This window comes from Ostrinia nubilalis, chromosome 2, assembly GCF_963855985.1.
Source record: "Ostrinia nubilalis chromosome 2, ilOstNubi1.1, whole genome shotgun sequence".
NCBI classification, from domain to species: Eukaryota; Metazoa; Arthropoda; class Insecta; order Lepidoptera; family Crambidae; genus Ostrinia; species Ostrinia nubilalis.
The window spans coordinates 3,566,220-3,580,930 of NC_087089.1; the positions used below are offsets into that span (position 1 = coordinate 3,566,220).

At 35.7% G+C, this 14,711-nt stretch overlaps 1 protein-coding gene and 1 long non-coding RNA gene across 3 annotated transcripts in view; one reads left to right on the top strand and one right to left on the bottom strand.

The window, feature by feature from the left end:
• Window positions 1-3,413, bottom strand: part of LOC135079792 (kynurenine aminotransferase) — a 10,948-nt gene extending 7,535 nt beyond the window's left edge. Inside the window, exons 1-4 of the mRNA XM_063974398.1 lie at window positions 3,320-3,413; window positions 3,007-3,165; window positions 1,589-1,742; window positions 464-590 (exon numbers count right to left, since the gene is read on the bottom strand). Coding sequence (XP_063830468.1) covers window positions 464-590; window positions 1,589-1,742; window positions 3,007-3,165; window positions 3,320-3,357 — 478 coding nt within the window. The 5' untranslated portion in view covers window positions 3,358-3,413. The remainder of the gene's footprint in view (window positions 1-463; window positions 591-1,588; window positions 1,743-3,006; window positions 3,166-3,319) is intronic.
• Window positions 3,414-3,678: 265 nt separating this feature from the next.
• LOC135086096 (uncharacterized) lies at window positions 3,679-4,938 on the top strand. 2 transcript variants are annotated; one of them, XR_010260291.1, is made up of 3 exons: window positions 3,679-3,769; window positions 3,855-3,952; window positions 4,120-4,938. It is a non-coding gene; the product is annotated as an uncharacterized LOC135086096 (long non-coding RNA). The 2 variants fall into 2 exon arrangements; XR_010260290.1 differs by having other exon boundaries at window positions 3,683-3,765.
• The last annotated feature ends 9,773 nt before the right edge of the window (window positions 4,939-14,711 follow it).

Genomic DNA, 14,711 nt, shown 5'->3' on the forward strand with positions numbered 1-14,711 from the left:
TTTTAAAGACACAAACATTTTAAAAATGATCGTTCATTCGTTTAAACAAAAGACGTCCGGTGTCCACTGCTAAACACAGGCGTGATTAATTTCGTTGCGGGGCCAATGACAGTTCAACTTTCCCCCGGGACAAACTTGGCCTTCACTGGTTGTTTTTTAATGGCGGTCAAGCTGTAGATCCTGGCTACACAGGAATTGCAGCGATGGTAACGAGTGGTGGGAATAGTCGCGTGGTTGAAAAAAGGCTCCCAAGTATTTCGACAACGATCGGTCCTACGCTGCCCGCATCCAGGTGCTTGCCGCTTCAGAAATCAAATTCAATTTAGGAGGTAAGGCCTTTTCAGATCTTTATTATCCGTCGCCACTTGCCATAACTTCAGGACAACTTAATGTTGAGAAGAAGTGGTGGAATAAATTCAGTATTATGATAACTGTATTATAAGTTACGGAAATATTTCCAAACCTAATATCGCAGAGAACAGTGCTTCGTAAGCTCCACTACTGACTAGTATTTCATTTAGTGGATCTATCTGTCTGCCAATGAGTGGTGAGTATACCTTTGACAGGTTCTGAACCAGTCTTGGATGGCCCTGAAAAGAAAGATAGATATTATACAAACTATAGTCTGGTCTGCGAGCACATAGAATTTTGTCCAATGACCCCAAGGTACCTATCCTTATCGCTCGCGCGTAATTATAGTATTGCTGTCGCGACTGTGCGACGGGCGCCCGCAGTGAGTGTGCGAGCGCGACAGCAACATAATTACGCGCGAGCGATAAGAATGGGTAGCTTGGGGTCATTGGACAAAATTCTACGTGCTCACAGACCGGGCTTTAGTAGAATATAAGGTATTCTAGGCCATCATAGTCTATCACATCGCGGTTAGTCTCTCTGTTCTTTTAGTCTATCTATAAATTGCTGTGAAGGGATGGTTTTTACGTCCAGCATCTAAATCAGTTAGGTGATCTTCAAAATCTCTTAGCAAATTACAAGGAAATTGAAAATGGTACAATAAGTTGTTCAAGGATCTTATCTTGCTTGCTCTAGTAGAAATTAGATCTAATAAAGACAAAACAAATACAGAATGCCTTATCTATGTAGTATATTCCTTCATTATTATGCAAATGTATTTAAGTAGTTCATCACATTTGAAAGCTAATTATCACAGTTGAATAATATTCTTGTTACTATCTTGTTAGTCTAGGCGCAGACCATCGATTTTTGGCTGGCCGATATTTGGGCCCGATTCTAATTAGTATGAAGAATCGGCCGATACCAAATCGGTGTATTGTGCGCACTTCCATACATGCCCATACAGATTAACTGCCCGACTAAACTATCGGCCGACGAAAAATCGGTCGTCCACGCCTAGGCTTAATGTAAAACAAAGTTATTCCTGCCACCCCTAGATAAGTGGCAAAACGTGACAATTATAATTTCTAAGCCGTCGTTCTAAAGTTTTTTGTATGGAGTTAGTACTTCATTTTGTGGATGGATTCAATATACAGATTGATTAATTTCAATAACCCCCCCTGTGCTGGTTGGAATTGCCCATTTAATGAATATTTACAAGTTTTGGTTCACTTACAAAGCCTCTCGTATACTGGTTGAGCAAGCAATTATCTCCAGTGGCAATTTCTGCCAACGCCTTGGTAACATGCTCCGGTGGAGGGTAGTCGGGGAACCCTTGCCCGAGGTTCGATGCTGGCTTGTACTCAGCTGCCAATTGGATGTATTCAACCCTGCAAATGGATGATAAAATCATCTATACTTCCTATGTATAATGATTCGAAGGCAATAAAACATTTATTTATTTATTTTATTATCATAGCTATTAGGTACTAAAATTAAGAATGTTACTAGGTGTGCAAAATCACTTGAAACCTTTACAGAATACAGAAAGCTAAAAAACAAAATTAGTGAACATTCTTCATTAATTGAATTAATCAATTCGTTAAGATAGTGTGCCATGTTTTGTGGTAAACACTGTTGCTAGCCTAAATAACTTGAATAGTATGAATGAAGGTCATTGCACAATCAGATAAAATAAAACAATAAGATATTTTTTCAGAACATCTGCTTTTTTAGACTGTGTTCTAAATCATCCTTGATAAGTTGCAATTGAACATGTTTTTCAATGAATCTTTGTAATTTAAAAAATATTATAATTATCAAGACAGCTGTTGGTTCATAAGATGTTATCTCAATTATAAAAATAATGATGAACTCTATTAGAATGTAGTGTGCTACATTACAAAATGGTATCTTAGGGCATAAGGTTATCACCAGGAACTGTTTCTGTTGTAAATAAATTGTAACGGAATGACTGAGTATGCAGTAAATTACTAAACTAAAAATGTGGATAAGTAGGTACTTAATGGCACTATTTTAAGTTTTTCAAATTTTATGCTTCTAATGATAGATAAACTTTTTACTATAACTACAAAATATGTTACAAAAGAAAATGAAGTTGCACTCTAGGGAAAGTTAAATAATGTTACGAAAATGCTAATATTTAATTTAATACCTTTTATTATTATTTGTTAATAACTTTATTTAGGCACCTACCTACGTAAATATTTTCAATCTGCTAATCTATTTTTATTTCGAAATGTTTAATAAATAATTATCAGAAATCATAGAAAAATGATAAATACAAAAGCAAACAATTTGATATAAATGCATACTTAGTTCTAAGCATTGTTAGTTTATTTATTTTATTTTATTGTTAGAAAAACAAACATCATTCATTCTATAACACACAAGAGTTACCAATTAAACTTCACATTTGCCAAAAGAATTTTCACAAAAAAATATAATAATTTAATTTCTTAGTTGTTCTAATAAATAAATATTAAAGAAGATATGGTCATAATTGCTCTACAAAACAAGGATAATTGGTTATGTAATCTTCATGCACTTCACAGTTCATTTATCATACATCCCATGAACCGTGGCAATAAAATCCGGCTATAGTTACGCAAAAAACATGTAAATAAAACTTACCACACACTTTTTTCGCCGGTTCCAAACCGACTGGGTAGCTTGAACTTGTCTCCCATAGTTGATGCACTTCTGCTCTGACTTATAGCTATTTCCTTTAAGTTTAGATGCCACAATGCACTATTGCTGCCTCTAACAACCGCGAACAAGGTTTGTCTCCAACTAAACATTATAAAACAGTACAGTAGTATTAAAGTCAACTGCACGAACTTAACCTATTTGACTGAGGAAAATTATCATCGAGCACTGATAAAGACCAAAGCAAAGATGTAAAGCGACGTCACGGCGCTATCAGTTTATTTATATTCAACATTACCTAGTAAAAACTGGTGTTTTATGCAAATAGATTCGCATTTAGATTATTTTGAACACGTCAAAAAAATACTGACAGCAAAACAGCTGGTTGACGTTGACAGTTGATGACATGATTATAACAGTGCCACATTCGTAAACTGGGTTGTTTGGCCAAATTAAGTTATGTGAAAATAATTTCTTTACAGTAATTAGTTTCAGGTTAACAATACAAAGAAATGGTTCAAGTAAATTATGTGTACCAGTCCATCATTAAGTTCAAACCCTGTAAATAAAGAGACATTATAATAAAGTATGAAATAAAGGTTGGACCCAGAGCGAGAAGTTTTTGAGAAAAAAAAATGATTAGACATTTGTTTGACATTGACGGCCAGTATAATAATCACAAAAAATATTGTTTTGTTTTTGTTTTGTTTAGGAATTAATTGGAAAAAACAAAGAAATTAATAGGTAGGTAAGTAATTTTAAGTCATTACAATTATTTTAAACGACTACGAGCAAAATAAGTTAATTTAATGTTTGTGATTAAATTGTTTTAGATACTGGATAGTGCAAAAATGACCAACTGCGTACTGCGTTATTGCAGTAATAATAATATAAAAAACAACAAATCTTCAGACGGCGTAACTTTTCATAAGTAAGTTAAATCTAGGAATGATAATGCATAATAACAAAAGATATTAATTAACACAGAAGCCTTTCTATTTAAGCACTATTAAAACTAAGATTCGAGCCTACATTTTACAGGAAAAAGGTGTAGATTTAGCACAAACTCTTTTCTAATATTACTTTCTTCTTTTATAGACTCCCTCACCCTGGAAACAGTAAACGAGACGAATGGATACAATTTATCCAAAAAAATAGAAGTGAAAAAGATTGGTTACCATCTAAACATACATCAATTTGTTCCAAACACTTCCGGGAAGAAGATTATTATTTCACCAAAACTGGACGAAAATATCTTAAAAAAAATGCTGTGCCATATGAAAATCCTGAACGCAACCAGTCCTATGAAAACCCTGAACGCAACCAGTCCTATGAAAACCCTGAACACAACCAGCCCCCACTACCTCCTACAAAACCTGTATATGTTTCAGATACAGAGCATGGAATCTCCGCGCGCCGAGTGGGCAGCCGGCTAATTCCGTGCTCTGTGGTTTCAGATTTAGAATGTGCAAAGGAGATACCAGGAAACATTAAATTAAAAAAAGAATTATTCAAAGTTACAGCCGATAAAAACGAATTAATTAAAAAAAATATAAAATTAAGACAACTATGTAGACATCTTAAATCAAGAAACCTGAAATTACAGGAAATAATAAGGAGTCTACAATCAAATTACCCTCTAGAACGTTTTGTTGAAATTAATGAAGAAGAGATGGATATAGATGAAATTGATTGAAGACGAAATTAATGAAAAATGAATGAATAAAATGAAATTTTATAGCAAGCTCCAGTTGTGGATTAATAACTAAGTAATAGTTAATACCACAATGATTAAAGTTGTTCTAAGACTAAGTAAAGATGATACTTAAAGATATTTATTAGAAAGAAATAACCTGTTTAAATGTAGCCTGTGAATTTGCAAGAAATACTATACAGTTAGAAGAGTGTGGGTACTAACTTAACTTCTAATTTTTACCAAGGTACTTAAGTATTTTAATATTTGAAGTTGTTATTATTTGTTATAATTTGTTATTTGTAAACTTTTATTTAGTTACTGTTGTTTGTTATTTTTATCTCATAATTAAAAACCATAAACAGAAGTTATATTTATTTTTACTTAACCTTTCCTAATACACAAAAAGAAATAGAAATAGGTGAGATACACAAGACAAACATGTGTGTGACAACACAGACAAAAGAGGACCAATACTTGAAGCGTATCTTATACTAGATTTTGCCCGCGGCTTTACCCGCATAAATTTTAGTTTGTCAAAGATCGTTATAAATTATAGCCCATGTGTTATTCTGGGTTAAACAGTAATACCTACTGTAAAATTTCATCAAAATCCGTTCAGTAGTCATCCATACAAACTTTCGAATTTATGATAATATTAGTAGGACAAAGTTAGCAGCACAACACAACTGTGTGTAGTCCCATTTCATTTTCATCACGCTACGTTTTTTCATGCGCTTAAGATTACGTGACCTCCACAACTTACGACGTCATAGCCTCTGAGTTACGCACGCATTGTGGCAGTCTTCATCCGGTAGCTTAAGAAAGTGGTCATAGATTGCTAAACTCCTGGGTTTTGGAAACCTGTCTGTAGGAAATCTTACCTATTATTCGGGGTTGTACACGAATTGAGTCACCTCAGAGACCCTTTGACAATATGTCTCAGATGGAGAAAAATAAAACGTTATGTTGCTTTTATTTTTAAAAGCGCCTAAGTACTTCTTTCAACTCAACAACCACTCTATGTTATGCAATAGGTCTTAGAGAAGGACTTTTTCATTTTATAAACAGCAAGAGATCGATCGGTAGACTGAGGATAAAAACTTTGGCTTTTCTTTACCTTTAGTTACTTAGGGCTCTTGAAGACATGATAGCCCCATTTCGTTGGGGATGACTCCCAGATTGAGAATCACTGCTGTATGTATCACCCACACTCTCAGTAGACAGCGATGTATTCAGTGCCAGTGCTGCTGTATAAATATTTATGGGAGTTTACACGATATTATTAGATTTGGCCAACGTTCGAGGGCAATATACGATTTCGTATTTCTTTTGCTTCCTTGGTTTATCTCGAAGAATTTCCACAGGTAGGATTTTCTCACGATTTTTTAACTTACCCCTACCTACTTATGACGTGCAAACTTTAACCGTGGTAAACATGGACCTTATGGTCCAATTGAGTTTAAAGTTGTAAAATATATTTTTTTTTCGGACGGACTGTGCTGATAGCCGTGAGCGGCTTTCTCAGCTTCACCGGGCATTAAAGTTGTAAAAGAAATAACAGATTATACGTAACTTATTAGAAATCTGTGCTCTATCATGCGACAAAAAAGTCACCAATGCGCGCGCGCCTTTACTTAATGAAGGTACAAGATTCGAATGACGGAAACACAGTTTAAAACTACTTGTTGTGTAATTATCTCACTCATCTGCTTGACTCCACACGATAGAATAAGAACAAGAAGAAAACTCATATTACCTAAGCCTGTGTCTAATGAAGCACGAAGACCCTTCTTACGTGAAAAGTCGAAAAGTGACTAAGTACGACAACACATCAATAACAAGCGGATCTAATATCTCACACGACAGATGTCAGACAGAAAAGTTTTACAATAGCAAAAATTGACGGGATCGTTCGGGACACTTGCTGATGCGGTACCGTTTCCCAAACCTCTGTTACGTAAATAGATGGTATCTAGGATGTAATCGCTATCAAACTAAAGAAAATTACACTTCAAACGCCTTTTCAGATCATAGAGTCTGCAACGCCACGCTTCACACACAATGGAAGAAGATCGTCTTTGGAATATCAAGTAAAGTGAATATTCGTTTGATTTATTCTCAGAACAAGCCATTTTATGATATTTTCTGGAAGGGAAGTGAGTACTTTGTGAAAGGAGAGTGATCTTTATTGGCTTGAGCTTTTACTTAATAAGCCCGCTCTTTTTCTCTCGAGTTGATGGATCTCTAACTTTACTAAGTTAAAATTAGTTTCCGAACGCCAGTCTGGCGTGCAAATTGATATTTCTTTAAGTTACTGTAGGTAAAGCCTTAAATGTATTAAAATAGAACGAATGACTAACTTACAAAGGCAAAAAAAGTTTAATCATTGATATCAACAAAACAAAATTAATGTTGGGAAAGAATTTTAATTTAATAGCCAACTTATTGAGTAAGTAGGTAGATTCCTATCAACGAATTTGTATTCTTCTCGTACCCGCGTTTAGCAAACATCAAAATCCGGGCGTCGTGTAAAAAAAATCTAAAATAAATTCCGCCGCTTCAATTTATCCTGTAACAACGACAGATATGAGCGTTTCAGTGTTAATTGCGACTTAATGAAACGCTCAGTCATTCCAGCGATTAAATGAAACCGATATCTCAGTAAAAAGTCCCCAGAGTTTTACGTTACACGTGTTCCATTATGGAGATGGAAAACGTAAATTTTAGCAGTCCTGTTTTACGCGGGAAGCGCGGGAATTTGAATTTATAGCTGATTTTCCACGTAAAATGTTAAATTTGAACAGTTTTTCTTATATTTTTTCTAACAAAGTTACTTCGAATAGACCCTTTAAAATATTGTGTTTATTTTAAAGAAGGTACCTACCTACGTATCAAATTATCAATGATGTAAAATTGAAAACATGTATAATCTTTTATTTTTCCGTATTCATTCGTATTTCACTGACTCATATTCATGCCTAACTTCAGTCTAACTTAATTACTTAATCCTAAGTACTTATCTACTTTATGAAACGATCCTTGCTGCGATCTTTTAATAGTTTTGAATTTCAACATGTGATAATCGTCTGTCGTCTCGAACCATGCGTGTTAACATGAGTAGGTACCTACATGTGATGGAATTTTATCCAGTAACCTCACTAATAAATAACGACAACCGGTGCTTTTTGAATGGGGTTTGACAGATTTTTGATGTTGAAAGTAAAAGTTAGATGGTGCAACCCAGCGTAGCGTCTTTCCGTTCTATACATGGCCAGAACGCACCCATAGGAAACTGCTCGTGTATATTTCGGAGTGCCTGTTTGTAAATCTGTGACTCCAAACTATACACGAATTTTGCGTACTGATCGTGTATAGTTTGGAGGAGCTTAGTAAAAAAAGTCATCTCCAAACTATACTCGATTAGTTTCTACTACACCACTTACACTTGACTAGAGTGTGTTTAGTTGATATTGATTTAGTAAAATTCAGTAAAATATGGAACTATATTTAAAATTACATTTATTTGATATTATTACATAAAATATTATTATTTTACTGAATCTATAATAAATCTAGATTTTTAAAACTATTGTAAGTGGTTTTTGAAATTAAATTGATTAGGTAGATTTCAAATTAAATAACAATTTAATTAATATGAGAGAGAGTGAGAGAAGAAAGTTCAACGCGCATTAAATACAATATTATGCGAGACTTTAAATGCTAGGTTTGTATTGTCGGCCGTTTGGTGTAGTGGTTCAAAGTGGTAGCGGGGTCGATTCCCGCACAGTACAAACATTTGTGTGCATGAACATATTTGTTTGTATTGGACTGGGTGTTTTCTATGTATGATAAGTATGTATTTACAAAAAAAAGTATTTAATTATGTTTATATCCGTTGTCTAGTACCCATAGTACAAGCTTTGCTTAGTTTGGGACTAGAAGCGCAGTGTAAAATGTCTAAGGATATTTATTTATTATTTATTTTATTTATTAACTTTTATCTCAAGAACAAAATCATTTTGACATATTTCCATAGGTCTACAATTGGTGAAATATCAGCCCCAAAACAAATATCTTTTCTATGGCAGAATAAGAAACACCAAAAAATCCTTTATCAAAACAATGACACGTGTCGTAAGATGATTCAATGTTTAAAGTAGACACGCAGATATGAATTAATCTATCTATATAAATAAAAATGAATTGATGTTCGTTAGTCTGATTAAAACTCGAGAACGGCTGGGCCGATTGAGCTGATTTTGGTTTTAAAATGTTTGTCGTAGTCCAGGGTAGGTCTAAACGGTGAGCAAATACGCGCGCGATATTGTTTTTCTGTAACAGACAAAATTCCACGCGAGCGAAGCCGCGGGCGGAAAGCTAGTATGTAATAGAAAGAGAGGTCAATAAGTCAAAATGACTAGCATGCAACTACTCGCGTATAAATTGTAATCACGCACTTATTACAATACATACATGATTAGTCCCTATGCGTACTGGCGATGTATATTTTGGAGGAAGATAATTGACCTAAGTCACTACAAAGTATACGCGAGCAGTACGCAGCGTATGCGTACTGGTCGTGTATAGTTTGGAGGAGCTTAGTAAAAAAAGTCATATCCAAACTATACTCGATTAGTTTCACACCCTTGCGTTCTGGCTATGTATAGAATGGAAAGACGCCCCAGCGTAAGTCACAGTCGCATATCTTTAGAATAACAGACTATAGTTTTGCCAAATGTAACTAAAACCTACTTAGGCGGTTTTCAGTGCTGTCTGTACGAATGTTATAATCCTCCGGCTGCTGCGTGCATTTTGTTTATTTATTTATTCAGAAACTCAACAGCTGTTTTACAATATTCACGTTAGTATGATGAGCATTAAATCTAAAGCCAATTAAAGAGTTTCCTAGCTGCTTAAATAAGTTCGTAAATTATTACATTTATCAGGTACCTAATGAGTAATGGTATGGTACCAGGCGCTGCATGCTCTGCTCAACCATGCCTAAAAATAATAATCATGATTGAACATGGAGCGTTGTTGTAATTTACATAAATGTTTGCAGTGGCGGCGTAGCATGGCTTGGCACCCGGGGCGATCACCCCCCCCCCCCCCCCATGCTCGGGGCTATGGCACCCCAAAATGGTCCGGTTTGGTGGCCCCCAGGATTTTGGGGTTACTGATTCGAAGATGAAAGATGTACGAATCAGCTATAACAATACCAATCGCACCCCCCCCCCCCCCCCCCCCCGTATCATGATCATTGTCATGCAGATGCGCCAGTGAGTACTAATCTGCGCGACATTTGTCACCCCCTGATGCTTGGCACCCGGGGCGGACCGCCCCCACCGCCCCCCCCCTTACGCCGCTACTGAATGTTTGACCAAACAATAATCTCATATTAGAACTCGAATTTGCACGTTCTTTGAACGAAAAATGGCGCCAATTAACCCTACTACGCGTTCCTTGCGTTTATTGCGGAACGTGTATGCACTCAGGACAAGCGGCGTATTAAATTCCACATTTTCGGATTATATTTTAAGCTGACGCAAATTAGACTTTAGTAAGGACTTTCTGAGGGCCTAGTGTGTGTTTATGTTACGGTTAATGTGATAAATTGAAAATTTATTAATAATAACCGGTTATTATGAATAATTACCGACAGTCGCGGTAAAGTGATAAATTAATCACATTTAACAGTGATTATTTAATAATTCAACCTTAGTACTAACAAATTTCTTAAAAGAGAACAACATCTTGTGTACGTGCTCGTGTACAGCCAAACTTTAATTGAACGTTTTGATATCATATATTAATATAATTTGGCATAATGAGTTTGGAATGTTTCTTGCATAATATTACTTTTCCATGATGCCTATAACATAATGTTTTGATTTAAAATGAAAAATAGGTTAAGGTGCGGCGGGGGTAAGCCGCCTATTTAGTTTTATACACACATAAATGACCTCATATTAATCACATTTACCAAATCATGCGGTGATTATTCATAATAACCGGCGATTATTCATAATTTTCACATTTATCACTTTGACCGTAACATTTACATCAAACATCAAACGCGCTCACTAGTGAGCGCGTCACAAACTGACATTAAATGTATGACGGATTGTACAGCGCCTCTTGCGGGAAACGTTCAAAAACTAAGATTTTTATATTTTTTTTAATACGTTTGATGTAAACTCGCACTCAGCCCACTGATTTCCACTTCGTTTTGATACTCGAGTGTTTACACGTTTAACTTTGTGATTATAATTTAATTCAAGGTAGGTGTATTCAAAGGGAACAATTTTATTTGGGGTAATAAGTACGTAGCAAGAGACTTACCAATCAGAGACTGTTCGTAAGAAGCTTAGATACAAAGGAATATAAAACCTTTACTGAATGTAGACAGGTATTATACATCCTACATAAGGTAAAGAAAAGATGGTATGTAGAGGATTATTTATTAGAACTGTTATTGAACAGGAAACTTACTTTGAAAGCAATAAAATCCAATTAGCAATTGCTAGATTTGAATTACATAGGGTCTTTTCTTAGCTATGTAACTATGGGAAACCCCCGGTATAAATTCTTTGTAACTAGTAGTTATTGTTATCAAGTAATTATTATCTATGAAATTATAATCAAATTAATTTAATCAATTACGTCGTAATTTATCATGATTTACCTTAATATTGTAATTTCCTGCTCCTGATAATTCCTTTAAACTTTAAAGCGATCTAATAAGGATCATATCCTCAATTTCTTTTCAAGGCGAGAGTGAACAGGCACTTACAGGGTAGACCACAGCCCACTTAACACTAGGCGCGATTGTGGTCAAATACCTGCCCTGTTATGCATAAAAAAATTGAAATTCCTCATCAGTTAAAAGTGTTATGATAAAAATACGTAGTTACCTGTGATAAAAAATCTTTACCTACCGTCAAATTAATTCTTGCCATCTTCCAACTAATATTGAAAGACTCCTACCAAAATGAATAGGCATCGTCTTACGGCTCGTATCGTGTGTAACTTAGGTAAGTACTTACTTACTTAGCGAAGTTATTAATACTTAGATAGGCAAGTTTCGTATCAGGAGACGCAGGCACGAATCTTTGCCAATATGCACAAACAGGCAAAGAAACAGTGTCCTTACTACTTTTTTTTTACAGAAAGAACTTTTCGCCAATTCGGTCATCGCAGTCACTTAACTACTTATTTAAAAAAAAACACAATACGAAAACTTAACCCTGAGAACATGAATAGTTTAAGTTTACTGTAAAAAATTAACTTTTAGTAACTTTTGTACTTAGTTGAAATATTGGTAAAAAGTATGAATGTCATTCGCAAGTTAACATATAAATTGAGTTTCGCAAAAAAATAAACGACGTCATAGCTTGTCTTTACCTTATTAAAATAGGAAAATCGCGTTTAGATAGCTCATAAAAAGTAAGCAGTTAAGTTTTTGCGCTTGCGATGATTGTGTGCCTACCAAAAGCTTCCACGACAGCTTTTCTCGTAGAGGTAATCTTTAAAGGAACTATTCCCACTTTTCGTCCCAGGATTTGCAACTTAGCTGCCAATAAAAATCCGAAGGAATTAACTTTATGTAAAAACCTAACCAGCGAACGTCAAGTTTAATCCTATAATCCTTAGATTAAACTTGACGTTCGCTGGTTAGGTTTTTATATGCTGCTATGGATGCTACTTATAGCACAGATGAAATGAAAATAATGTTTAGTGCAAGTTTTTCGTATTATTCACCAATTTAGGTGATATTACTGAATTAGTTTGAACTGTAAGAAATAGGACAGCGAAATTACTTTCAATTTTGTTTGCCCTTAGTCAATTCTCCGATGTGGAAGCGTGATAACGAATCGGGTCAAGCTCCGATTTTGATAATGTGTTTTCATTTGAGACTACCTTTGTTGGTGGGTTTGTTTGGTTACTGTGAAAAAGGGTTTCTGCTCACTCACTCCTAACTGGGGACGGTAGCTGCTATATTGATGTAAGTGGGTAGTAGCCTACTACCTAGTAGCACAGTAATTATTTAATAATTTTCATAGGTTCGATGGAAATATGACCTTTGGTCCGATGATTTGGCCCATATCTAGTCAATAAAGTACAAATTACTTTTTAGTTGGTTTGGACCGAACGTTGAGTACTGATACCGCAGTGGATAATGAGCACCTACTTTTATTACTTGATGTGTGTGAATTTCTAATGCGACACTGAGTGTCGAACTCAGCGCATTAGTTGGCAATTGGCATCTCTCTATGTATATCTCTATGGTAGGAAACTGAATATTTTCATGATGAACATAGGCGGTACGAAGTTCGCCAGGGCAGCTAGTATCCTATATTATTTCCAAATCTATGCAGCATCTCTCCTTGCTCTAAGGAAAAGGTGGTCCTTCGGGACAGGGTCTCTATTATTATACATTTTCGAGATTTTCACCTGTTTTCAAGATCAGCTGTTGTTTCCTAAACTAATGAAATCAGAATATTCAGCATGCAAACGCTCAACTCCGCTGCTGTCTGAAATCTGGAATTTTCCCACCTGGTTTATTCCAAAACCACGGGGAAATTGAGTTTCCTGGATGGAATTGGAATTCAGTTGCTTTTTGGAACATTCAGCGAGTGTACCGCGACGAGTAGTGGAAAAATAACAAGGTACCAACAAAGGGACGATACCTCATTATGAGAATTGTAATAAAGGTAGTGAAATACGTAGGTAGGTAATATAAATAAATTCACTGTTTTTGAAAAGGTGAACGTCAAATTAAAAATTGAATGTAGGTGGGATGCTATGGGAATTTAATCCTCATTATCATAATTTATTTAGGACGTTAAAAATCTAATTTTAAAAGCTTCAGAGATTAAAGCTTATCCAATGCGCACATTTATACTCTTATTTATTACAAACAAGGCAGTGAGCGTAATAAATTTATCATAGTAAACACTGGGTCTCTTACGCCCGTATTCACAAACGATACTTGTTTAAGTGAAGCAGCAAATCGAACGCACAGCGTTGAATAGAGCTCTGTGATTGGTTCGTGTGTCACCCTGTGCGTCCACGTGTACTGTGAGACTTCATAGTGATGTTTGTGAATACCTACGGGCGTTAAACAGTTGAAATTCGTCATGCATGCGTGAACATTTTGACGAAGTGAACACCTACGCAGTGGATTGAGTTAGATACTTACAGGTCTAGCGCCTAACTCACTCAGTGTCTAAGGTATGGGGGGGGGGGGGGGGGGGGGTCATTGACATAAATTATGACGTGATAGGGCAAACAAATCTGAAGTCTCTCTGACGTTTGACCATCACAAAATGACCCTATGAACACGGACTTCAAGTCTCTAAAACTCAATAAGAGAGCGTATCTTCACCTTAAAGGCCGGCAACGCACCTGTAACGCCCCTGGGTCTGTGGGTGTCTATGGGCGACGGCGGTAGGCGGTAATCACTTACCATCAGGTGATCCGTCTGCTCGTTTGCCTCCTAACACATAAAAAAATTGCATATGTAATTTTATTTTCTTTATTTGGAAAACATACAGCTTAAAGTTTAACACATTTTCCCCACTTCTGCTTAATAACATTTATCCTTTTATCCACCACTTCGTGCATTAAGTATTCACTCTAATTCCACATATCAATCACAAAGACACCCCAGGGATGAACAGCACGGCACAGGAAATAAAAATTCGGGAATATACCTAAGTGGGAAATAGGAACACGTCCCCGGGGACAGTTGATTTGATGGCTGGATCGATAGTTATTAGTTCATATGAAATATTAACGAAAGGGCAGCCGAGTTCGGAATAAATGGTAAACATGACACAATGACATAGTTTGATTAATGGTTTTGTTCGATAAGTAGATAGGAACTACACTCGATCTAAATTAAAGGATAGATAATATGAAACTACGAGTACCTACTTATATCGATTTTAATAATATCATTCAGCCACAGGACGTCTGCTGAACATAGGCC